This window comes from Gekko japonicus, unplaced genomic scaffold (genome assembly GCF_001447785.1).
Source record: "Gekko japonicus isolate JY-2015 unplaced genomic scaffold, Gekko_japonicus_V1.1 scaffold1385, whole genome shotgun sequence".
In the NCBI taxonomy this organism is placed as follows: Eukaryota; Metazoa; Chordata; class Lepidosauria; order Squamata; family Gekkonidae; genus Gekko; species Gekko japonicus.
In genome coordinates, this window is record NW_015177055.1 from 212,498 (window position 1) to 239,083 (window position 26,586).

Sequence of the window (26,586 nt, forward strand, 5' to 3'; positions counted from 1 at the left end):
AAGTGATGAGCCCGGGCACCTGTCTCCGTCCACCGTCCTTGTGACGCTAACCGCCCATGTGTCCGTCCCCCCCCCCGCTATAGGAACGGGAGCGTGGTTTCAAACAGGAAATCTTGGCGTCTGGGAAGACTGTCCCCTACCGCCTTCGTTAACCTGTCTTCGATCCGCCACCCTCTCAGCGTGACTTGATGACACGTGCGCTTTTGAACTGAGTGGGAAGGGCAACAAATCCGAACATAAAGGAGATCCCGTGTGGGTCCATAGAGATGAAGGACAGTAGAGTAGTTCCACCCACATTCTAGATTTCCTGCCCCGCACATGGCGGCAGTAAAACAAAAAAATTGAAACCGGAAGTCGTGACTGTATTTAACGGCGGGCGCGGTCATGCGCACCTCGGGTCTTTCTGACTCTACCTGCGGTTGCGAGGTAGTGCGTGGTCGGAGGCGCGTTGGATCGTTTCGGTGCCCCACAATGCCCCGCGCTTGTGGCGCGCGCCGGTGGCTGTTCTGAGGCGCAAGAAGCAGCGATCTGTGAGCAGTGGGTGGTTGTGAGGGGCCCCGGGACGCACCGTGCTATGGCGGCCGCGCTGCTAGCCCGTGTTTTACCGAGTGTGTCCGGGCCGCGTTACCTTCTCAGGTAAAAACAAAAATGCCGACGCATCGAAGTCCCGTTGGGAGAGTTTATCCTTTCCTCCTACTTTTCCCTTTCGTTTTTTAAAGATGCCCCGGTTTCCCTTTCCCTTTTTTCTTCCCCATCTCCTTGTTTGTTCTGTGGAGGGGAAGGCTTAATGCTTCTTGGTTCTCTGTCTGGGGCGCTGTGGCTAGCGAGCGATAGGACAATGCACTTTCCAACTGGATTTAGTCAGTTGGCACTGTAAAATCCAGTTGGAAAGTGGATTGTGTAGTGTGTGTGATCGCCGCCAAGATCCCTGAGCCCTAAAAATAAGCAGGGGTCTTGTGGCACTTTGAAAACGCAAACCGTTATGTTCTAGGTTGGAAAGGCAACATATAAATGAAATAAATCTAATAATAAGCTTTCATGGACTACAGCACCCTTCTTCGGATGCGATGAGTGGGTTCGAACTAGGCTGTCCCTTTGTAGGTTTAAAAAACAACAACAGGCTAATACAGTCCAGATCCGTTTCTCCCCCATTCAGATTAATGCAACTGGGATATCTCTTATTGGTATTACATTTTCCCCATATCCCCCACACCACATATATTAGATGATTGCCTGCCGAGTTTGTATTCATAGCATCTGAAGAAGTGGACTCCAGTAGACAATAACCACTTTAAGCATTCTACTGTTTATGTTATGTCCTCTTCATTTTAAAGTGGATGTTTACTGCTCTCTGTATATTAATTTAGAGATGCCAAGTTCCATGGTCTGACTACCCTGCCCACCATTTCAGGATTTGAACCTCTTCTTGGGTATTAAACCAGAGAAAGGGAATACTCTATTTTCTACAGGGCATGTTTCTCCCCATTTTAAGTTTGTCACTCCCTGTCATCCCTCTGTTCTTCAGATCCTGGTATCCATATATGTGAGGTGTAACAGAGAAATAGGTGACAATACTGGCATAATAAATCTATTTTGGAGGAATAAAATAGGTAATTATGCATTGACATCAGCAAATAAGTAAAGCACTGAAACCGCTTTTAAAATATCGCCATGTATTTTTAGGCTTTAACCTGTTTTGACACGCATTGCCCCAGGTGACTGGTGACGCTGGTTGGCCTCAATAAGTGGCATTAGATGGATTTTGTTGTGGTATTTTTCTTTGGACTAAAACAGCTACTTCAACCTACCTAATATGGGTGGTTTTAATGAGGTAAAATATGGACTTTTGAGGAGGGCAGATGTTCTCCATTCTAGTGTAAGGTATTCTGTAGCTCAAAATATGAGCTTGATTCATGTGTTCTTTTAGGTTTTTTACACTTAACTGTCCTTTTTGTAAAGAATTTCTATTGCAGGAGGCAAGGTTCTGTACTATGTAGGCAAGAATAAATACAATAGAAATTATGTATTGATTTGCCACTTAAGAGAGATCAGTTGAAATATCTCTTCTTTCTGTTATGCATTTCCCCCACTCTATGGAAGTGTCTATGAGTCCTTTCATTAGCCTTCTGTTTTATCCTTACAAAAGCATTTAATAGGTAGAATAAGATCGGCTGGCCCCAGTTCATACAGTGAGCTTCATGGGTGACAGACGGGTAGCTCTATGGCCACTTTCTTCCTAGCTCTCCTCTGAATTTCTGAATAATAGACCTCTGTTGAAAGAATTGTGTATCCCCTCCTAATCACCCTCTACCAGCCATTGGATGGCCCAAAGAAACCTTAAGTAATGTAACTAGATTAAGTGCTGGTATTTTACTAATTGTACCAGCGTTCTACAAAAATAGAACATGCCAATAGGTTTTCGCATATAGTTAATACCGGCTTTTTTATCTTACCTAGTCTATTTTGAACATCTTTTGTTTTTATTAAAAGAATCCTCCACCCATCCCTCTCATAACAACTTGTTGTGACTGTCTAGAGCATTTTTAATAGAACTGTCAATGTAAAACTTCCCCAAAATAAGTAATTTAGTCTATATATTGTAGTCCTATGGTGATCTGGAATAAGCCGCTAACCTTTGAAACAACATCTGGTAGCCCTAGGACTGATGGAAAATTTTTTTGTTTTATTTAATACTTTTTAACTACATCAAGGCAATTCCGAGTACAATTTGAAATTTTAATATTAGAAGTGAATTGTAACAATTTGTAATATGTGAGAGAAACTGCTTTCCACCATAGTAGTTCTGCAGTCTAAAACAAAGGCCCTCTGGTAGGTCCTTAAACCAGTCTGGCAGTTAGGTATGTGGTTCTTTCTGATTCCTGGGGAAGGAGTTTCTGCAGTTGGGGAGCAGCAATGAAAAAGGCCCTGTATCAGATCCCAGCAAGCTGAAGTTCAATTAAGGCTGGTTCCTTAAGAACTCCCCCTTGTGCATACATCCAGCATTAAACACTACAGGTGGAGACAGACCTTTAAGGTACTCTCTGAGCACAAGACATTTAGACCTTTAAAGGTCAAAAACAGTACTTCTGTGTGTATCAGCTATGCATTTTTTTTAAATCCCGCTGGGGATGTACTAAAAGGAAGGACAGGATTGCCCATTGGAAACAATGGGAGACGCTGGAAGACCCATTGGAAATAATGGGAGCCAGAAATGCCAATAGACTTGCATGAGCTCCTTTGGAAAACATTAGGGTACAAGTAGAGTTGCAATAAAAATGCGGAATGGATTTTCCATTAGGCTCTTTGGGCCCAAACACACTACTCTGAGGATGGAATGAGAGACCATGGAGTGCAATGACAGCCCCTGAGAGGAACAGATGTGTTCAGGAACTGGGATGACAGGCCACTGAGTGGAATGACAGCCCCAGGGTGGAGCGGGAGTGTTCAGGCACTGGGTTGACAGGCCACGGAGTGGAATGACGGCCCCAGGGTGGAGCAGGAGTGATCAGGGACTGGGATGACAGGCCACGGAGTGGAATGATGGCCCCAGGGTGCAGCAGGAGTGTTCAAGCACTGGGTTGACAGGCCACGGAGTGGAATGAAAGCCCCAGGGTGTACCAGGAGTGTTCTGGAAATGGGATGACAGGCCACGGAGTGGAATGACGGCCCCAGGGTGGAGCAGGAGTGATCAAGGACTGGGATGACAGACCACGGAGTGGAATGACAGCCCCAAGGTGTACCAGGAGTGTTCTGGAACGGGGATGACAGGCCACGGAGTGGAGTGACAGCCCCAGGGTGTACCAGGAGTGTTCAGGGACTGGGATGACAGGGCCAAGAGTGGAATGACAGCCTAAGGGTGGAGAAGGAGTGTTCAGGCACATGGATAACAGGCCACAGAGTGGAATGACAGGCCATTCTGCTCTGAGTTCCTTGGAAGAACAGCGGGAGGGATGTACTAAAAGGAAGGACAGGATTGCCCATTGGAAACAATGGGAGACGCTGGAAGACCCATTGGAAATAATGGGAGCCAGAAATGCCAATAGACTTGCATGAGCTCCTTTGGAAAACATTAGGGTACAAGTAGAGTTGCAATAAAAATGCGGAATGGATTTTCCATTAGGCTCTTTGGGCCCAAACACACTACTCTGAGGATGGAATGAGAGACCATGGAGTGCAATGACAGCCCCTGAGAGGAACAGATGTGTTCAGGAACTGGGATGACAGGCCACTGAGTGGAATGACAGCCCCAGGGTGGAGCGGGAGTGTTCAGGCACTGGGTTGACAGGCCACGGAGTGGAATGACGGCCCCAGGGTGGAGCAGGAGTGATCAGGGACTGGGATGACAGGCCACGGAGTGGAATGATGGCCCCAGGGTGCAGCAGGAGTGCCTGCCGCAGTCCAAGTATGATGCTGACACAGGTACTCATGCACCAAATATTTTTGTGATTCTTCTCTGCTTCTGGTCTAGTGCTGAACTGGGGAGAAGTTCTGGTGCAAGATGAACTGTTGGTGATCTCATAGGACTGGGGCAAAATGGCTGAGATTGGTATTTATTGGTTGTCCTTGTGTATACAGTGGTGTTGTAATTATTACTTGTCCCATTGTAATTCAGAAAATGTTCTTTTTGTCCTCTATAATATAAATTGTCCTTTTTGGAAAGTTTGTTAGATATTAATGTGTTAATACAAATAATTTTGCTTTTATTAAGATATAGTCATAACTGCTTGGTGGAGAAGTGGTTCTCGAAATGTATTAGTTCAGATAACCGTCCAAAGCTGCCTCTGACAGCCTACATACGCTTTTGTAAAGACCACCAACCAATTTATAGGAAACAAAATCCAGGTAAGTAAGTTACTAGAATATGTGACTTAAATAAAACCATAGTTTTACGTATTTGTAGTACTGTATGCACTTTATTGTTAACTGCTAACTTATGTTCTAAATTACTTGTTTATGAGATTTTATAGAGTTTTTAAGTTTTATGTATGCCAATCAGGTACATTGTACCGTTTTGTTAGCTGCCCTGAGCCTGCTTGCGGGATGGGCGGGGTATAAATACAATAAATAAATAAATAATATTGAGTGTCCCTTTGCATGTCAAAAGATGTTTAAAGCTTGTTGACTCTTTTTCATGCCTTACTTTTGCCAGGATTCTCCCAGGCCTCTGCTTCAGCGATGTTTCATGAAGCAGTTACACGCATTTTGTCTTTGGGTCACCAACTTGACCATAAAAATCAAGAGAAATAATTCTGGTTGTCCTGTGCTAAATGAATTAACTAAGTACAAAATAATGGAACTGTTTGCCTTGATAATATCCTACAAAAACTGAGACACTATGTCTTTCTGCATTTAGGATATCAGTGGGGGGAAACGAACGGATTTTGAGATGTTCTCAAAATTGGCAATTTTGTTATCCGTACAGTGCCATCAATGTACATGGTGTTGTACAGAGTAACATGTGAAAAGGAAGATCCCTGAGGTGCATATGAAAAATTTCAGGAGTGGGGTGAACCTACAGAGGTAAAGAAAGGAAGCAACATGAGCACATGTAGTTAAACGTATTTCGCCTTTTCAGTTGTGGGCAAAATATTGCACCAGAGGGGAATGTTTCAGAGGGAGCCCTCTGCAGAAGTTCTGACCTTAAATTCTCACTTAGTCTTGATTTGCCACTGGAAGCTGGAAACATCTTTCTTTGAATTAGAACTGAACTATATACAAATATTTTTGAGAATATGGATAAGGAGTATAATTCTTAATTGGAAAAATTCCATTTCTTTTTAAAAAAGAAATTGCATGTCTGTGCACCTGGAAGTCATAGCGACCTCTGGTGACTTACCCCTACTGGGGGCCTGGAGGATATTCAATAAGGTGGCTGAATAAAGTCTGCCCCTGTCCTCCCCACTGCTGTTATTCCTTGGAGGTCTTCCCATCCAAGTACTTGCCAGAGTCAACTCTGCTTAGCTTCCGACATCTGACAAGATCAGGCTTGCCTGGGCTATCCAGGTCAGGGCGGAAAAATTCCATTTCTGTTTTGAATTATCTATTGTCTCAGGTACTGTGGGACAAGGAAAGTCTTGCTAAGGTCATGTTCTGACTCAAAATTGTCTGTTTGGAGCAGTTGCATTACACCTTTCAGTAACCCAGTCAGAACTGTGTCTGTCTTTATGAACAATGAAGTGATTTGCTTTGTGAATACCTAGAAAAATACACCTTAACATTAAATTTAGCAGAACATTCATGTTTGTAACTAAACCTTTTTTGTTTTTCAGATATAAGTATTTTGGACATAACAAAAAAACTAGCACATGCTTGGAGAGAGCTACCACCATCTGACAGACAAGTGAGCGTCACTTTCTTTTGGGTTACAGTTTTTATGAGTGAAAATTTTACTAGTAACATCACTTATCTGCTTTGGAGAAAATACTTTTTAAAAAATGTTTGCTGTATACACTTTTCCCCTTTCTGACAGATGTGCTTTGTGTAGAGTTTGGCCTGCTAATAAGAATCATAGCATAGAGAGACAACTTTTTTGTTATTCATAGTTAGAATCTGCTCAGGGTAGCTAAGAAGGACATCCAATAGGTCATTTATGAAAGCCTATGAGATGTCAATGAAAGCCGCAAAGAAGGATTTCTATGCAACTTCCATTGCGTCCGCAAGCTCTCACCCATCTCAGTTATTTTGAGTAACCAGGTCATTTAACTTTCCTTCCACAGGGAAACCAAAAGGATAAGAAATTGGCTATTAGCTGTGAAGCCTTCACGAGCCAGTTTGCAGATAAAATCTTGTCACTCTGCCAAGATTTGCTGGCCACAGTTGATACAGTACGTGAACTAGAGGCCCCTTGGCTGTCTTAGGTCAAATTTTGGACTAGTTCAGTCAACTCCGGAGGAGGTCAACAGGGTCTTGACAGCTAGCCCACCACTTGCCTTCTTGACCCGTAGGCATCATGGCTGGTAAAAGCTGGCAATGACGAAATGCAGGTCACCCAGGAGAGATTGACAACCTATCTCTGACTTCAGGGACCTTCCCAGGGGCTTTAAAGGAGGCAGTGGTGAGACCGCTCTTGAAAACAACATCTCTGGACCTTTTGGTTCCAGCCATCTACTGTTCAGTGTCAGATCTTCCATTCCCAGGCAAGGAAGTTAAGAGGGCAGTAGCAGAACAGGTCCAAGTTTTCCTGGATGATGACTCTGTTCTGGATCCCTTCCAGTCCATTTTCTGCCCTGGCTATGGGCCAAAGACGACACTGGTCAGCTTCACGGGTGCTTGACCTAACAGCAGTGTTTGACCTGGTCATTTACATTCTTATGACCCACCACCCTGCTGACGTGGGGATATAGAGGCAGCCTTGCAATGGCTGGTTTCCTTTCTCCATGGTTGGGGACAGAGAGTGGCGCTTGGGGAGAAGGTTTCTCTGTGTTACCCTTTGGTATGCGGCATCCCCCGGGGGGTGATCCTCTCCCCGATGTTGTTTGACATCTATATGTGCCCCCTTGCCCAGTTAATCCAGGAATTTGGACTGGGTTGTCACCAGTACACTGATGACACCCAGTTGTATCTGTTGATGGACAGATGGACTCCACCCCAGGTACTTTGGCTAGGGCACTGGAGGCTGTGGCTGGTTGGTTACAGCAGAGCTGACTGAAATTAAATCCATCGAAGATGGAAGTCCTGTGCCTGAGTCACACAGTGGGCTGGCGTCAGAAATCTGTCTCCCAAGTCTTGGTGGGGTGTCATTGATGCCGACACCAGTGGCGAAGGGATTAGGAGTGGTTCTGGATGCTTCACTGTCTATGGAGGCCCAGATCACAACTGTTGCCAGATCGGCCTTTTACCATCTTCAGCTGGTCAGGCAACTGGTTCCCTATCTCTCCTTCCACAACTTCGCTACGGTGATCCATGCAATGGTCACTTCCAGGTTAGACTACTGTAACTCACTCTACACAAGGCTGACCTTGAACTTGACCCGGAAATTGCCGCTGGTACAGAATGCAGCAGCATGCCTACTGACTGGGATGTCTGTGCAAGTCAGCCGGTGCTGCAACATTTGCACTGGCTACCAGTTGAGTACCAGATCAGGCTCAAGATTGTGGTACTAACCTTTAAGGCCCTATGCAGTCAGGGTCCAGGATATCTTCATGACCACCTCTCCTCATATGTCCCCCGGAGAGCCCTACACTCATTGGAACAACATCTCCTGGTACTCCCCGGCGTAAAATACATCTGTTTAGCCTCGACCAGAGCCGGAGCTTTTTCAGCTCTGGCTCCGGCCTGGTAGAACACACTTCCCGTTGAGATCAGGGCCCTGCGGGACTTATTACAATTCAGCAGGGACTGTAAAGCGGAGCTGTTCTGCCAGGCCTTTGGTTGAGGTGGCAGATGTCTGATTCTATCGTTCTCCCCTGCACAAACCCACTTAAATTATACACTGCATCAACTTATGCCATAGCCATAAATAAATCCCAATAAATAAATATAACATGATAAAAACATAATATTACTACAAACTCAACCAGAGCATAAAAACATGGAATAGTCCTTAGACTAGAAGCAAGAATGTAAAAACAGTTTTAAAAGATCAGTGCAGACTGTGTAAAAAAAGTTTTGGCCTGGTGCCTGAAAGAGAGCTGTTTAGGCAGCGTATGAACCTCAAGGGGAAGCGCATTTCCTGATGAGGTGCCAGTACTGAAAAGACATTGTTTCTTGTTGCCACCCTCCTCATCTTTGCAAGTGAAGGCATACAGAGCAGGGCTTGTGAGAAGGATCTTAACTAACGGGCTGGACAGTACAGGAAGAGTTGGTCCTGAAAGTACTGTAGCCACAAATCATTTAAGGCCTTAAAGATAAGAACCAGCACTTTGTGTGTGGAAACAGAGGGGCACCCTGTGCAGATCTATCAGCACATGGGTGATACAATCACTGTGTTCAGCCCCTGACAGTAACTTGGGCTGCTGCATTTTGGAACAAATGAAGTTTCCAAAGGACAGCCCCGCCTAAAGTATATTATGGTATTCTAACCTGAATGTGATCAGAGTATGAATTTCTGGCCAAATCATGCTTTTTGAGTTAAGTCATAGCTGGTGTATCAGCTTAAGATGGTAAAAGGTGTTTTGTGAAGGCGACATTAGCCTCCAGCCTTAGGACAGGATCTTCAAACTACGAACCTGCTCCTTCAGGAGGAGTGCAGTTCCCTCCAGGACAGATTGACTCCTCAGTCCCCAAGTGGCTTTGGAGTTGGCCAAGATGACTTCTGACTTGTCTGGATTGAACTTGAGTTTATTGACCTTGATACATTTGTTTACTTTCCTCAAGTACTTGTCATGACTTCCACAGACCTACCCATTTCAGCTGTTAAGGAGAAATAGACTGGGGTATCATCTGTATATTGTGGGCACCTGAACTCCAGATCCCCCGACAATCCCTCCCAGCAGCTTTTTGTAGATGTTAAATAGCATGGGAGACGAGATGGATCCTTGCAGCACCCCATAATGTACATGCCGTAGGATCAAGTACTAGTTCCCGCCAAATTAGAAATTACTGAAATTATCAAACAAAAAAGAGAAAAATAATTTCAGTTGACATGGTCCAGCCATATATTTAAGACACCGATTAATTTTTAACTATGGAAGTAAATTGTATTACAGGGCTGATAAAATGAGTGTTTTCACTTAACGTTAGTAAAAACCAGTTACTAATACTGTACTGTATAGTTCAAAATTGCTTTAATTATGAATGTTTTGTCACCTGCTTAATGTTTAAACTTACATGTTAATTTAAACAGGCGTTTGGGTCATCCGTCCGTCCCATCACTCTCCCCTCCCCCCCGCAAAAAATGAATCATGGTAAGATCATGGATATTTTTGTTTCTAGCCTTATGAAACAGCTGCAACGCTTGAAAGGCAGGCTTACAAAGAACAAATGGCCAAATACAAAGCCCAGTTAACCCCTGCCCAGGAGGAAGTTTTGAAAGAAGAAAAGAGAAGAAAAGCTGCAAAAAGAAAAGCAGCAAGAAAAAAAAGGGTTAGTATTTAAAATGTAGTAAACTTTTCATTATTACAGTGAATGAAATATACTTCTATTAAGTCTTGTATTAGAGTTTCAATATCTAAATACAAAAAAAATCTTGCATCAGTTACAAAGTATGCATGATCTTTGTATTATACCCAGCTTATCAAAATAACCTTTCTGGTTGCTGTTTGAGTATATTGAAGGGAAAAGCAACAGATTATACATGAATATAACAGTCATACTTGACACACAGCATATATTTTGAACCCTAGTATTTGGATCAAAATATAACATCTGTTGTGGGAATCAGCTTTGAGCTGTTATGCTTTAGATATTAGGAGCTGTAGAGTCATATAGGGTTGGATCCAAACTTCATTTCTGCTGAAATAAGGAGCATCAGCCAGCAGAAGGAAAAAGCAGCTTTCACTGGTTCCTTTCTCTCATTGTAGACCTCCAATTTACTCTCCATGCCCCGTCTCCCAGGAACAGCATTTTGAATAGCTCACGGGGAGGCAGGAAAATTCTGTTAATGGAGCTCTGCTTCTGGTTCTTGGGATCCAACCATTAACTTCTAAAAAGTTCAATAAATAGCTTCATTGTAAGGCTTACATACGAATGGCAGATTAGAAATGATGTTTGTTGGAAATAGTATAACAGTGTAGTCCTGTGCAGAATTACTCCAGTCTAAGCCCATAGCTCTTCTAAGGATTGCATTATAAAATAAGAACATTCCTAATCTGTTTTTTCGATTTAAGAAACAAATCTGATAGATAAAAAATGCATTAATATATCTAATTCTGACCAATTCCCCTAGAATGTGAGTCAAAAAACCTGCACAATAAGACCATGTTCATATAGGAGGAATTTTTTTCTAAATTCTGGTGCAGCCTCTGGGTTTGCAGAAGACTGTAAAAACTGGTGGGAAAAATAAGGTTGCATTTAAAAATTGTAAAACTTGAAAGAAAAAAGTGTGTGTGGGGGTCTTAAGGCGACATGTCATGAAATCTCTCAGCTGTCTTCTTTGCCGTTGCCAAGCAAGATGCTTTGGGTTGGGGGACTGCTGGCAGGGAAGAGAAGAAGGTGGCTGGCAAAGGTCGGTGCTGAGTGGCAGCAATGTTTGGGCTGCCACCACTACCCAGCGCCACTGCCTCCTTGCTGCCAGGAAGGAAAGAGTAAAGTGACTAGAAACAGTAGGTGCTGACAACTGGTCATGTTTGGGCTGGGAAGGGAACAAGGGCAGTTCCTCCACCACCCCACAAACTCTCAATTGATCTTGGAGCTGTTGAGCATAAGCAGTGTTCAGGTTTGGAGGGAGTCCGCAGCTGACTGGGTGCCATTTCAGCCCTAACACCACTGGTGCCAAGCACTTTCTTCTCCTGCCTTCCTCTTCCTCTCCTGGTGGTATCAAAAGAACTTCCACATAAGGTTGCCACTAGTTCCCAGTTGTATCATTAATTTTCAGTTTTGGAACTATTGAAAGCTTGTCATGTCATCCATACAAAACTACTAGAACTGTTTTTGGAGTGTAGCCCCTCACCGTTGTGTCTATTCAGTCATACTATGCCAGGATTGCAGGCAAGCTGGAAAGCAGCTGAGGAGCAAACTCCAGAGGCTGCTCCTTCATTGCCTGCCCCTTGTGCTGGATTAATAATCTTAAATCTCTGCATGGAATCTTTTAAACCTTGAACTGGCAGTTGGGTTTCCTGCACTGTTGTTCCCAGCTAGGTAAACTTGGTGCAGATCTGCAGCATTTGTGCTTATGCACGCTTTCTGTTACCTTGCCTTTAAGGGGTGAACAGAAAGAACTGTGATAGTTGTATGCGACTCCCTCTATATTACAGTCTAAAAGGACAATATAATTCCTGCCCTACATACAGAAATAGCAATGGTTCTCTAATTTAGCCAGTTTTAAAATCAATCATTTTATTTTGAGAACGGATTATTTTGGGGGACGTTTTTAATGTGATGTCTTAGTGTTCTTACCTGAGAAATTGGTGTAACTGAAAAGCACTGTTCAAGATCCAAAGCACATATTTGGGGCAGATGGGGGGGGGGCTTTGCAATATCCCTCTCCTGTTGGCAGTTTGTTATATTTCCATATTTGCTGGATCCTTTAATATTGGTCTGACAATGTAAATATTTCAAAGTCTCAGAAATGTTAAGTTATCATGGTAGACAATCTTCCTTAACAGGGAAATTTCGGGGCGGGGGGGGGGGGGGGGGGGGGGTGGAAGAGAGAACAGAGTAGAGGAACGTAATGCATTCACCATTATTAGTAAAGATGTTACACTGCTTTGATTGGATCTTGATGTAGAAAACTAAAGTTAAAATTAACACAAAAGCCCTTCCCTGCCCCTGGGTCAGGGGAACTCTAGAGCAGCATCCATGATGCAGTAGGGTTAGGGTTAGAGAGAGCTACTTAAAGGTGTCCTCTCTTTTTTTAGCAATCAACAGTGCTTGGAAAACCTAAAAGATCTCGAACTGCCTTCAATATTTTTGTGTCTGAACATTTCCAAGAAGCTAAAGGAGTCTCAATTCAGGTAAATGAGCAGAGCTGCTGTTCTAATAACAAAATTATATCTGTATTGAGAATAAAAATGAAAATTACATGCTTTTATAACAATTTTAAGGTACTTAGACAGTAGAAAACACTGTGTCCCACAGTAGCTTGATGGTGTGAGGACTGTCCGGGTTTTCTTGCTGTCGAATAGCTTGCAGCTGTAGATCTTTGCCTGTTTCAGCCAGCATTGATGCCCACTAATTTTAACAGTTTGCTAGATCAGGGTCTGTATACGTGTATTAGGTTGTGAGTATCTGAAAAGGCTTAGGCTGCACTCAGTAGTCCATCTTAACTACACTTAAATAAAAATGTGCATAAACCCAGATAGTTGCTACGTTCTTGCTTGCTCCCTCACTCAAAGCTGCTTGTGCAGAGAGTCGTTTTTAGAAGCCAACTTGAATTACCTATGACATACAAATATAGATGCATGAGATTAACCAGAGTTAGTTCCCCTTTCATTTTTATTATTACGCTCCTCTGACCAAAGGTTAGTTTGTTTCCTTCCCCAGTAGCTGGGACCCTGAGCAGTGTTGAATTGAGGTTTAGGCTTGGATACCATGGAGCTCTTTCACTGATGGAAGGGTCCCCAGAAACTGCATTTCAGAGAGGGGCAGCAAAAGGGGGAGGCAAGGAAGTCACATTCTGCTGATGGGAGTCCTGCCATGTGTGGAACGGCTCTGTAGGATCTTAACCCTATGAATTCCAGTTTGCTGAGGGGGGCAGATTGCTATAAAACTTCTTTCCTGATTTCATATGTCACAGCTAATGGGAGTTAGTTTTTTGTTGACTTTTGCTGGGGTTCAAATCACGACACCACACAAGAGATTTCTTGAAGCTGCTCATCAGTTCTGTCTGTCTCTCTGTACCAAGCTCCCTGTTCATCTGACAGGCTGTGTCACAGCAGCGTTTTTATTAGAATCAAGCAGCTCTCACAAGGCACAGTGAAATTCGTTACAACAGAGCAAAAGACTTTGTAAGCTAAACAGCACAGTGTATTTCACAGAATGTTCCTTTCTCATAGGCAAGATTTATCCTTGAATGTTGCAAAGCTTGTGCTCTGTCTTAAAGTAATTTTGCAGTCTTATGCAGAATCAGAAAAACTCTGTGCACATTGCCAAGCCAATCTCCCGGCAAGAGAATTTCTCTGTGGGAACTCAAATTTTGACCTGGGAAGTCTGAACTTTGACCCCGGGTGTGCCTCGCAGGATTTTCTGTTCAGACCCCACAGTTTCTAACTATGATTCTCAATGCAAGAAATGGGGAGGGGAAGAGTGAGTGCAAGTCTGGTAACAAACCAGGTTTGTGCATATTTTTCTTTAATGACAGCTAAATAACATGTCAGATTGCATAATCTTTGATGCATAATCTTGGGTCATGAAGATAGCAATTTTGTACCTGTGCACTCATGTATAATAGACCTGTCAAACAGACAGTTGTGTCGTGGTTTAATGCCAGCCACAAACACTGAGATAATCTCTCCTTGTTTAATGTATGTGAAAGCATTACACCTCTTTCTGAAGGTAGATTATGTGCCTGTCAACACCCTAAAATGTAAGAGATGTCAAGAAATGACTCTTCCTTATGATGTCACAATACAAGAACTCGTGGGCACTCCATGAAATTGCTGAGCGGTCAGGTTAGAACGGATAAAAGGAAGTACTTCACCCAAAGAGTGATTAACACTTGGAATTCACTGCCACAGGAAGTGGTGGCGGCTACAAGCATGGACGGCTTCAAAAGGGAATTAGATAAGCATATGGAGCAGAGGTCCATCAGTGGCTATTAGCCACAAGGTATAGATAGGGACTCTGGGGCAAGTGATGCTCTGTCTTGGTGCTTGGGGGGGTCAACAGTAGGAGGGCTTCTAATGTCCTGGCCCCACTGGTGGACCTCCTGATGGCACTGGTATTTCTGGCCACTGTGTGATACAGAGTGTTGGACTGGATGGGCCTTTGGCCTGACCCAACATTGGCATCTCTTATGTTCTTATGTTTAATTATGTTTTGATAATTTATTTTCTGACAATGGATACTTTATTTTGCTGCTCCCATAATTCCAAATTTGGTCATACACATCTCCACTAATCCTAATGCCTAAAGTTAGTGATCTTAACCGAACAACTTGTTTGGCAATGGAAATAATGCTTTTGCCATTTCTTTTAAATATATCTTTGGAACTAGAAGGGCTGGAAAGTTACCTTCTTTAATCACATGGCCCCTGTAATTGCCTTTCTTTTCTTTAAAGGAAGACTTGGAATGGTCGGCAACCTGGTTATAAACATTCTGTCCCCGAGCCATTCAAAACTAGCCAAAATTGATCATTTGATGCTTCCGAATAGTGTTTAGGTGAGATGATGTGACCCGCCCTGAGCCTGCTTATGGGATGGGCGGGATACAAATATGAAAAATAAATAAATAAGTTGGCAGATTTCTGGGAGAGTGAGCTCCATGATGGAGGAATGGTCAGCACAAAAGCCTCTCTTCATCTGTTTGCGACTGCCTCACAGATGATGGTTTGCATTGTAGAGTTTGCATGGTTTTTCACCTTTACCCCTTCCTGCATTAGCCCAAGACCTTTAAAATGCCAGTCCTGGTCCTATAAGATCTGCAGAGACCATGCAGCCAGGAGCACCAGGTGGAATTGATTGCATTAGTGGAAGTACTGTTGATGCAGAAGGAAGGAGAAGCCAGTTTTGCCTGGTTCCTCTCCTCACTGCAGTCCACCACCACCATCCCCGACCATGTGGAGTTTTATCCATGTGCGTCCTTCAGCATCCAGCATTAGAACTTTTGAGGTGTTGGGGTTGCTGGGAGTTGGGGACGGGGACTGCATCATGAATGCTTTTGTGCATGTACTCCATTGAACCCAAAGCATTATCAATGAGATGTTATCCTTACCTGGTACTGGCTGTATGTCACCGTGTAACCTGACAGTCTCTTTATACCTTGTATTTTGAATACGTATAGAACAAATTATGTATGGGTAGAGAAAGATTTCTTCCATAGATCTACAGATGTTTTTGTGTATTTTTCTCTCTCACAGGGAAAGATGAAAAATCTATTTGAAGAATGGCAAAAATTAGCTAGTTCTCAAAAGCAGGTATTGTCATAAAACTGTCTTTGAAGTTTAGTGACTGGATATTGTCATGTTTAAGTTTTGTTGCTGAAGTTTTTTGCAGCAGTAATTGACAGAACTCATGCTCATGGGAAAGTATTCAAATATGCTTGGCTGCTTGAAAATCGTACTTCTGGGTAGTAATTTGCAAACCCCTCCTATGTCTTAAAAGGTACTTCCTCCCTTATGATTATCTTAAAAGCTCAATATTTGCTTTTTGTATCTAGCAGCAAAATTTTGTCAGTTCACTTGCTGTAGCTTCCCTGTGCACTCAACAGCAGGTTTTCTTTGAGCAATTTCAGTTTCTGTAGGCCTTGACAATGCTAATAGCTTTCTAGGTGCGAACTGAACACTTGAAGAGATATTTAACTTTTCAAACTATTCTAAAATACAAGGATGTGTCATAGCAAAAATTCATGCTTTTTGCCTGTTATCCATGTACTGGCTGAGATCCAAACCAACACGAGTGGCTCTTCACTTGTACATGGAGTCTTTTAAGTTTCCACGCAGACAGCTACAACAAAGGTTTTTCCCTTTCCAACAGTTGGGGCCCTCCAGAGTTGGTACCCCATAAAACATATATAGATTCTGTCTGAAGAAATTTTGCCCCTCCCTGTGCACGGGCAGAAGCTCACCACTAACACATGGGAAGTTGAACTTCAGTCTCACCTCTTGCATTGAAGTTGCAGTTAACTATTGGTGAGGACAATTATTATGAAGCTTTCCTTCTCTTTTAAAAATTTGGTTGAGGGATTTAAACATAGTGATTTGTACTTGTCGGTACGTGTAGTTAAGGTACCAATATTCTCATTTGTGTTGAGAGACTCGATGTAGCCAATTTGTTCTGAGATTTTCTACTTCCAACAAGAAACAAAAAGGAAAAAAAGATTTGCCTCAGGTAGTCCTCCACATGCATGTTAAAATGTATTTACTTTTTCATATTGATACTGTTTTTAAAAAACGAAACAATATCTTGAATATATCTTAAGTATTAGGTATGGCTGAAAAAAATTCAAATTCTTTTATTTTACTATCAGATCTTTGGGTGAGCAGGCTTTTAAAAGTTTAGAACACTTTTCCTGTGTTCCTGAAAAAATTATGAGAACTTGTCTTGAAGAACTGCTCCAGCATCACTTTAAGGTATACACCTTAACAGATGTACCTTAAGGGATATGCACTTGTCATGAAGGAAAGAATATGCATGTTTGCATTACATGGCAAATATTGGGTTCACCAAGCAGTTTCTGAAGTTCTGCTGAACATGCACCTTTAGAGAAACAAATGCACATAAACATTTCCTACATGTATGGAGAGCACCAAGGTACTTCCAGAATACCTTTAGTTCTGTGAGGTAAATGCCTCAGATATTGGTAAAATATTCCGGCAGTTTCTGGTGCCTTTAAACGTCTTATCGTACAATCTGCTTCTCCTTGTGTAAAACTTACCGAGTATTACTTCTTAGATGTACTATCAGCTTGCTGAAGATGATAAGATCCGGTATGAAAATGAAATGAAGTCGTGGGAGGAGCATATGGCAGAAATTGGCCATGAAGATCTTATACGTTATAAAAACAGAAGGAAAATCTCAAAAGAAAAGAAAACTGTAAGAAAGGCAACTTCAAAAAAACGGTCCATAACTTTAGAGAAGCCGTTGGGAAGCAAGAGGGCCTCATCAGCACCCAATGTGAAGAAATCTGAAGAATAAAATATTAAGTAAATTATATTGTGTCATTCCTGGGTGCAGTCATTAATGCATTCAGAAATTAATGCATTCAGAAATTATGTTTAGCTGAAAAGGAGGTGAGATGAGATTGTATGCTTGAGAAAAAGAAACTCAGAATGACGAGGTTTTAAATTTCTGGAAACGATCCATTAGGATAAATCAAGCTGTGAGAATTTAAGCGGTGATAGATCATGAGAGAAGAGATGCTTGTTTAAATATGTAAATAAGCATTCTTTTACAAATTAAAACTGCTTTGTATAAAATCACCATTTTTTGTTTATTAGGAAGTGCTTTGGTTGTGGGCTTCAAAGATATTTCGCATGTAAATAATGTGTAGCCACTGGAGAAAGCATGTATATTTGCTAATTTCAGTCTTGTAATTAACAACTACTGAATACAGATTTTTGAATTGCTTTTATTTACATTTTTGTACGTCTCTACCAGCAGTGCATATTATTTATATTGCATACTACAAATAAAAAGGTAGTGACTTGTACAAAACTCTTGAAATTTCTTCATTATTATATCCAAGTCTGAAAACAGAACTTTTCGTTTTCCTTCCCTCTACTCTATGCAAGTAGAAACTTCATAAAACCAAAATATCAAGTTAAATATCTACAAACCATTTCAGAGCAGAAAATGTAAGTTAACACCACCCTTATTTGTGCCTGAGCATGAGGTTCACCAGAGGCCTTACTTGGAAACCTCAGAGCAGTTCTTGGGCAGGGTGAACCTTGAGAGAAGGAACAGGCCTTTCTTTCAGTTTACAGCATAGATTGCTTAAAAAGGCCACTTATCTAAGACAGAAAGGCAGACATGACAAGACTTCTGACAGGCTCCCCAGAACAACCCCACGACAGCTTGTTGGGCACCCCTCAGGTGTGAAGAGTTTATTCAAGGCATCACCATATCTCCTCCCCCCACCTGAACCTGAGATTTAGGATTCTTATCTCACTAAAACTGTGACCATCTTATGAAAATCTAAGATTCCCCACATTACATGTATGAACTAGCTTAGCATAAATAACGACTGCTCTCTGTATTTTCCCTGATTGTAAATAATTACCTTTTCTGTTATACTTTCTCAATTTCATGGCCCCTTGGTCCTTATGTGCCGTTTGTTTCCATACCATCACATTTAATACATTTGCATCCTGTCCTTCCTCCAAGAAGCTCACACCTGATTCCACCCTTTTCCACTGTGTTCTCTCAACAACACTGTGAGGTAGTTTGGTTGAGAGACAGTGACTGGCCCAAAGCCAGCCAGCAAGAGGGCATCCTAGACCAACACTCAGACACAGTTGGGCTCTGCCTGCCTAGTGATCACTGCTTCCCATCTGAAGAAGCGGTCTCTAGAGCCACTTTCACTGGAGCCAAATCACACAAGGCTCCTGTTTGCTTTTTGGTTGGCGGGGGCAGGGTAGGGTAGGGGGGCTCCCTTCCCAAGTAAGCACATTTTGAATCGCAGCTTCCGGGATCCCCCCCCCCCCCTCCATGGTCTTCCTTGGTGTCAACTGAACTGTCCACCCTGGAGTGCGTCGGACTGCGGGCTCAGGGGTCCGCTCGTCCCCCCCACAAAGAGAGAAGGGATTTTGTGTGGGAAGAGTGGTGAGCCTCTCTTCTCTAAAGCAACCTTTTGCACATCGCCAGTCTATGGCCAGTGTCAAGATAGCCCCAGCCTACAAGGCAACTCCGCCCGTCAAGGATTTTTGTCGTTTTTCTTTCTGGTGACTGTGTCGAGATAGGTCGCCGTGTCTGTCTGCGGCCGTAGAAAAGGCCAAGAGTCCAGCAGGACCTTCAAGAGATTAACATAATCTGTGGCGGGGAGGGTCTTTCCTGAGGCGCCACACTCCCTCCTTTCGGCCGTTTCCGGGGTTGCTGACAGAAACTTGAACGCTGTGTGCCACTCTAGCCTTCCCCAGCTCTATGGTGAGTCCCCTTTGCGACATTTGCAGGCGCCGGAGGCGCGTCTGGCGGGAAAGCAGCGGGCGGCTGAGCGTGGAGGCGCAACAGCAGCTGGGCGATGGGGCTGCTGGAGCAGTGTCGGGAGGCCTTTGCCGCCGGCGACTTGTACCAGGTGCTGGGCGTGCCGTGCAGCGCTTCGGCAGAGGAGATCCGCCGTGGCTACCGCAAGGCCTCCCTGCGGGTGCACCCGGACCGCGCCGACCTGCCGGACAAGGAGAAAGCCACCCGGCACTTCCAGGTAAGAGAGCGGCGGGGCCACCTCCCCTTCTCCAGTGAACGCTGCTAAATTCCTTGGTGCTAAGCCCTGAAAAGACAAGAGGTGGTGCTGGTTGGGAAGGGTTTTTTGTTCTTTTTCTCTTTCTTCCTGGGGACGCTGCTCTCCCCACTTTCGATGGAGTTCAGCTGACCCTTGCGGACTCCGTGCAAAGGCCGGGGGCGGGGCTGGGGGGGGGGTTGTACTGGGTCCAGGTTTACTACTGGAGACGCAAGTTAAGGCAGCTGCACAAAAGCTTTCTTCCAACTCAGCCTAGCTCGTAAAATGGCCCCGCACCTTGACACACCTGAAGTGGCCACTTGGATCCACCCCTCAGTCACATCGGGACTAGACTACTGTAATGCACCGTACGTTGGTCCCCCTTCAAAATCAACTCAGAAACTTCAGCTGGATCAGAATGCCACGGCTCGACTGTTAGTGGGAGGTGGATGGACACTCCTATTTACCTATTTGTTACCGAGCTCTGTTTAAGGTATTGGCTGTCACATATACAGCCCTTCATGATCTTGGCCCCTCTTATTTATGAGAGCACCTCTCTCCCTATGCTCTGCCACGACAACTCTGTGCTGTTAACTGCCTAATTCTCAAACGTATGGAGATTCCCTTTACATCTTAAGAAAGTAGACTCATCTACCCATTTAGACTGGTCTGGCCTTTCAGTGCAGTCCTATGCATAATTGCTCCAGCCTGGAGTAATTCTGCATAGGACTGCAGTGTTTGTGTTGTGTATAAACAGGCAGTGACACATGGGCTGTAATAAGCCATAATGTTCACCTGTTGGTATTTCTGGGGGCGTGGATGGTGTAAGAGAGGCACAATGCAGGAGAAGATGCTGAAGTGAAACAAAATTTGATTTGTGTGTGTGTGTGATTTTTCCTATTGCAGTATAACTTGACCTGTATGTGCAGACTTATAAACAATGTGCCATGTAGTGTCTTCTAAAATTAGTAAATATGTTGGTTAGATACAAAAAGTATATGCCACTAGATGATATTAATGTTCTGTCGAGTTGTCAATTAGCACTTTTTATGGTTAATCTGTGACTAAGCTTTATTGTTTTAAGAAATGCATTAAGCACCAATTAGAGTGCTGGACTAAGATTTGGAAGGTTCAAAAACCCACTCTGCCATGGAAGCTTGCTGGTTGACCTTGGGCCAGTCACTCACTCTCACCCTAACCTACCTCATGTGGTGGTTGTTGGGGAAGAAACTGGAGAATGTTGTAAGCCACTTTGGGTCCCCGTGAGGGAGAAAAGTGGAGTATAAATTAAGTAAATAAAATTGAGTCTAAATCACTTCATTTCCTCTAAGCTGTGGAGTCTTGTGAGCAAAAATTCTACTTTGTGAGTGACTGACATTAAAGTTCTGAGTGAGCGATGTGGCTACTGCATAAATCAGTTTGCTCTGGAGCCATCCCTTCCTGAGCTACGGCGAAAATCCATGAGCCGGAGGTTAAGAAACTGTGGCTAGCTCACACTAACTCAGCTTAGAGGGAACACTGCTTGTCTCCCCAATGTTAATGCTCCCCTCATGCAAAATAAAAGAAATAGCATTTCCTAGAGAAAGATTCTGGCTAGCACTTCACATGCTGTGCTGTTTTCTAAGTTTTAGAGAATTAGTAGTATCATGCCTCCCCCACTGCAGTCTGAACAGCTGCATTATGATGACTCTACTGCCTTGTCCCCATACTACTTCATTCTGCTGTACATGAAGATCCGGCCCGATGGACAGGCTGCTTTTCCTTATTGGACTGTTGAGATGGCTTGGCTTGTCTCCTCAGATCTTGGGCAAGGTGTATGCAGTGCTGAGTGACCAAGAGCAGCGAACTCTGTATGACCAGCAGGGCATTGTAGACGAGGAGTCGACTGTGCTGAGCCAGGACCGCAACTGGGAAGAGTACTGGAAACTGATCTTCAAAGAAGTAAGCAGTCTCCCTCAAGCTGGTGAAGCTGTAGAGGGCTTTCTCTGCGGAGGGATAAAATCACCCTGGAGCAGTAGTTCTCAGATTGTTGACAGGGACCCCAAAGTGGGTTGTGACTCTCTTGCAACAAGTGGGTTGCGAAAACCAGGTTGGGAGGAAGAGGAACACCATGAGGCTGGATGGCAAATTCTGGCTTCCTTGCACATAATATGCAAAATGGCCAATACAGCTTGTTATTCAGCAATGATGTGTATACATTTTAAATATGAAGCATATAATACAAACTTGATCAGTGCTAACTAATACTCATGTGTTACATTGGAGGGGGAAATGAGCATGGAGTCAAATTACAAGTGGGCCCTGCTTCAAAACATTTCAGAACCACAGCTTTACAGGTTTTGGGGGTGTCGAGTCCTAGATACAATCACTCCTGCATCACTTTTGTAGCAGCAAGATTTCTTTATTGAGAGGAAGAGAGATTCCAAGCATAGACAGATTTTGTCGGAACTGACATCCGATGCCAACCCTATACTACAAGCAGGACATCCCCCCTATGCCAACCAACCAACCAATCAATATTCTCATTCAGTCCGCCAAAGATCCAAGCCCCCAGCACCTGCAACTAATGGTTACATTATCTAGAAGCTCCCTGCGTTACAAGGTCATGGTGGATGCTGAGATCATACATTTCCCAGGGTCTTGCAGACTGCTCCAAGCTGGCATTATTCAAGCTTAAGCAGACATTCACACACACGTCCACTCCCCCCTTTCCTAGCAAAGAAGATAAACAGCATGTAGACGAAAACAGTGGAATGCGCACTTCTGAGAAAGTAGTTAACTCCGGCCTAATGCAACAGAGCCTGAGTTTGGCTAGACAACATTCTATGACAAGCGAGGCCCGAGCTTGACGGGGGGAACAGCATTTTCTCAAATGGGAGGGTAGGATACTCCCTCCCTCCATTTTTGTTTGCAGATGAGTGATGCAGCAGCTAAAGATGATTGTTTAGTGTATGTATGCGTCTGTAATACACAAATCCTACACATGTCTTTTCTCAGTTAAAAAAATCCAGTGTCTTTGATAAATTCTTTGTTACTTGATGAAACGTGTTTGACACTTTATGTCTAAATATGAAGAGATGGAAGTAACATGTGAGCCTTGTTCCTTCCTCCTCTGCCTGACTTTACATAAGGAACAGGTTCTTTGTTCTTCATAGGAATTGGTCGAGTTTCATGCAGTTGATCTCAAAAGTAAACTTGTTTAAATAACAACAATCTTGTGATGGAAAACATATATATATAGTCTGAGTTTGGTATTGAGGATTTTGACATTCAAAGCATTTTCTCTGTCTTTGTTGAAAATCAGGTAACTTTAAAAGATATTAAAGATTTTAAGAAGAATTACACTGATTCTACAGAAGAGTTGGAGGACATTAAAACAGCATATAAGAACTGTAAAGGTGATATGGACCAAATTATGGATAAAGTATTGTGTGCAGATTATACAGATGAACCAAGAATAAGGACAATTATCCAACAAGCCATTGATTTGGGAGAACTTCCATTCTACAAAGCCTTTGCCAAAGAGTCTAAGCAAAAGATGAATGCAAGAAAAAGGAGGGTATGTTTGACGATAACAAAGTTCAATGAACAAATGTGTACCATTTGCCACTAAATAAAATTCTGAATGTTTCCTAGTCTTAATGTTCTGTATTTCATATTTCACCTGTCAGCTCTTTTCAAATGTAACACCCTCTAGAGTTGAGATATTAAGAAAAACAAGATTCTGTGGTAAATATACATTTATATTTTATTTCTTGTGTGTCACCAAGCAAACCCACCACATTCTGAATATCCTGATTAAACAGAATGATGATGGGTGGATTTTGATATGCATGCCAGCAATTCTAGGTCTAAAATGAATATATTTTGGAATTCTGTGTTATCAGCTTGTCTATGGAATGTTTGTAACATTATGTGATTGTCATTTGATGTGAAGGTGAATGTTGATGCAGTGCAGAAGAAAAATGGCAGATTTTTCTCTCCAGTGGAATTTGTTTGCAATGTTTTCTAATGGTACTCAAGCACAGCAGTTTCCTATATTCAAGCATTTTATTGTACTGGCAGATTTTTATGTGCTGCTTTTGTGTACTGCCTGTCTACCAAGGAAATCAAGGTAGCTTACAATTTAAAATATTAATATGAAATATGAAAAAGGCAAAATAACAAACAGGAGAAATTCTCTCAAGTCTCTCGGTATTTTGGAGGGCAGGTACCTACCTTTTCTTTCTAGATCTAACAATACAGGGTTAATTTCTGCAACACTTGATGAATAAGGAAGAAAGTTAACAGTCAACTGTGTTCCTGTTTCAGGCTGAAAAAGAGGCTAAAGAGGCAGAAAAAGCCAGAGAAGAACTAGGTCTTGATAAAGATGATGATGTCAGAGCATTAATTCAGGTAAGTTTGTGTCCATAGCACGAAACAAACGCTCCATGTTCGGGTACTGTAGGTGGCAAGTGCATGTGAGAGAACTGTTGCCCTTATGCCTTGCTTTTGATGTTTCTGGAAATAACTGACTGGCCTTGTGAAAACAATGCTGACAGAGATGGTGTTACCCAAAGGGAAGCTCTCTCAATTATTTGTGGGAATTTGGCTCTTAAGACGACCTTTTGTGTAGTGAGAGGAGGATAACTGCAGAGATCTCCACCAAAATTTATGGGAATTTTTCCCTTAGAGAAACTCAGAAATAAACTAGGCTGTAGCTTAACCAAGAAAGGGTCTTTTTTATTGAAAGAGGAAATAATAAAATAACATGCATACAGAAATAAATGCACTCTGAAAAACACATACTCAACCTAATGGAAATACAGGAAGGAGCAGGAATATAGAAGGGGGTTTCAGGGGAAGTATAGCAATCCAGAAGATGGAGAATATAATGAAATGACCAGCACTCTGGGTGTGAGGTATGGTACTAAACACACACACACACACAATGGGGCTGTGTGTCCAATTATAGGGCAAAATGCTACCTAAGGGCATGTTGGTGCGACTGCCCCCTCAAACTGATGAGATTAAGTGGAGGTAAAACAATGTGTTGGGGAAAGACTGAAATAGCCCATTGTGGATATTAAGTATCTCTTTTTAGGTGGGGATAGAACCACTAGCAAAAACAGATGTGCCAAGTCACCTTTCCAAAATAGTTTCCCAAGCTAGGCTCTGACCAGCGTCCATTTTGTTTGCTCCAGCTCCATCTTGGTTCCATTTCTGGCCAAGCTGTGTGGTACGCACATATGATTTTGGGGGTGATATATGGAGAGGGGTGTCCTCTATAAACTAATGGGCTTTTGAGCAGATTCACTAGGTTTTTATTTTCAGCCTACTACTGTGGCCTCCACTAGCCCATAAACAGTGCCTTTATCTGTAGTTCACTGGGAACAATGTTCACCCTCCCAGTGGCCTGGTTTCTGTAGTCACTTCTGTACAGGCATTCTAATACTATGTTCCGTTTCCTGAATTATCCCGTTTTGAGTCTTATCCTTTAATAAATAATAGAAGCAACTGAAATACCCAAGAACTTAATCAGCATTCTTTTGTTAATTTGATAGAGAAAAAATGAGAATCGGAAAAAGGAAATGGATGACTTTCTGGCTCAGATGGAAACAAAGTACGGAAATTCCTCCAAAAAAGGAGGCAAGAAAACAGCAGCCAAGAAAAGAAGTAAATGAGTGTTTTTTTCTAGATATATTTTTCTTCATGTCTTCCATTTACATTAATCCTGCTCTGAGACAGCTGAAGGAAAAGCACTTCTTCATCTATTTATGGCTATGGGTATAGTGTGGTACACATGTTCAAAAATGTGAGGTGTAAAATCTGTGTAATTTTCCAGAATGCTGCGGAAGAGTAAGATATCGGCAAGTTTACATCGATTTTTGAATGATGTTTGGTTACTTCTGGAAAGCGCACTCGTGTGCATAAGTGCAAATATTTCACGATTTTATAAAAGCATTTGTTAAACTCAATAAACAGTGTTTTGATTGTGACAAATATAGATCCAAAATACCGACTGGGAAAGATTGTCTTAAATGTTTCTGAAGACACTTAAGAAAACATTGTGAAAACAGGTACCTTTTAACATCTATTATTATCAGCATAAGACAGGGCCCTCTACTTGCAAGACATGAGAATGGCTGTTAACAATAGGACTTTTCGGAAGACATCAATTCATAGGGTTGCCATAGGTCATTAGTGACTTGACAGCCCTTGACACACACACACATTATTGGCAGAACTTGCAGTAAAACTATTCCCAAAAGGTTCCGTGTGCTATAGCTGAGCTGTAATTCCAGTAGCTCTTATTAGTGGGCCCTTCAGACACTTAAGAACATAAGAGACGCCAAAGTTGGATCAGGCCAAAGGCCCATCCCATCCAACACTTTGTGTCACACAGTGGCCAGAAATACCAGTGCCATCAGGAGGTCCACCAGTGGGTCCAGGACATTAGAAGCCCTCCCACTGTTGACCCCCCCCCCCAAGCACCAAGATCACTTGCCCCAGAGCCCCTATCTATGCCTTGTGGCTAATAGCCAATGATGGACCTCTGCTCCATATGCTTATCTAATTCCCTTTTGAAGCCGTCCATGCTTGTAGCCGCCACCACTTCCTGTGGCAGTGAATTCCAAGTGTTAATCACTCTTTGGGTGAAGAAGTACTTCCTTTTATCCGTTCTAACCCAACCGCTCAGCAGTTTCATGGAGTGCCCACGAGTTCTTGTATTGTGAGAAAGGGAGAAGAGTACCCCTTTCTCTACCTGCTCTTTCCAATGCATAATCTTATAAACCTCGATCATGTCACCCCTCAGTCGTCGTTTCTCCAAGCTAAAGAGCCCTAAGCACTTTAACCTTTCCTCATAGGGAAAGTGTTACAACCCTTTTATCATTCGAGTTGCCCTTTTCTGCACTTTTTCCAAAGCTATAATATAGTCATTGCCCATGTTTAAGTGGACGACCAATTCCCCTGCTTCTA

General features: G+C 42.9%; 2 protein-coding genes across 2 annotated transcripts; both read left to right on the plus strand.

Annotated features, from left to right (window-relative positions):
• Positions 1 to 383: 383 nt before the first annotated feature.
• Positions 384 to 17,847, plus strand: TFAM (transcription factor A, mitochondrial). The gene is made up of 7 exons (XM_015428142.1): positions 384 to 636; positions 4,709 to 4,842; positions 6,270 to 6,340; positions 9,874 to 10,023; positions 12,456 to 12,551; positions 15,614 to 15,670; positions 17,148 to 17,847. The coding sequence occupies exons 1-7, from the start codon at positions 575 to 577 to the stop codon at positions 17,388 to 17,390; spliced, it is 813 nt and encodes a 270-aa protein (XP_015283628.1). The 5' UTR covers positions 384 to 574; the 3' UTR covers positions 17,391 to 17,847.
• Positions 17,848 to 19,406: 1,559 nt separating this feature from the next.
• Positions 19,407 to 25,999, plus strand: DNAJC9 (DnaJ heat shock protein family (Hsp40) member C9). Its single transcript, XM_015428143.1, has 5 exons — positions 19,407 to 19,611; positions 21,427 to 21,567; positions 22,931 to 23,185; positions 23,938 to 24,021; positions 25,170 to 25,999. Exons 1-5 carry the CDS (start codon positions 19,432 to 19,434, stop codon positions 25,287 to 25,289), a joined length of 780 nt encoding a protein of 259 aa, XP_015283629.1. The 5' UTR covers positions 19,407 to 19,431; the 3' UTR covers positions 25,290 to 25,999.
• The last annotated feature ends 587 nt before the right edge of the window (positions 26,000 to 26,586 follow it).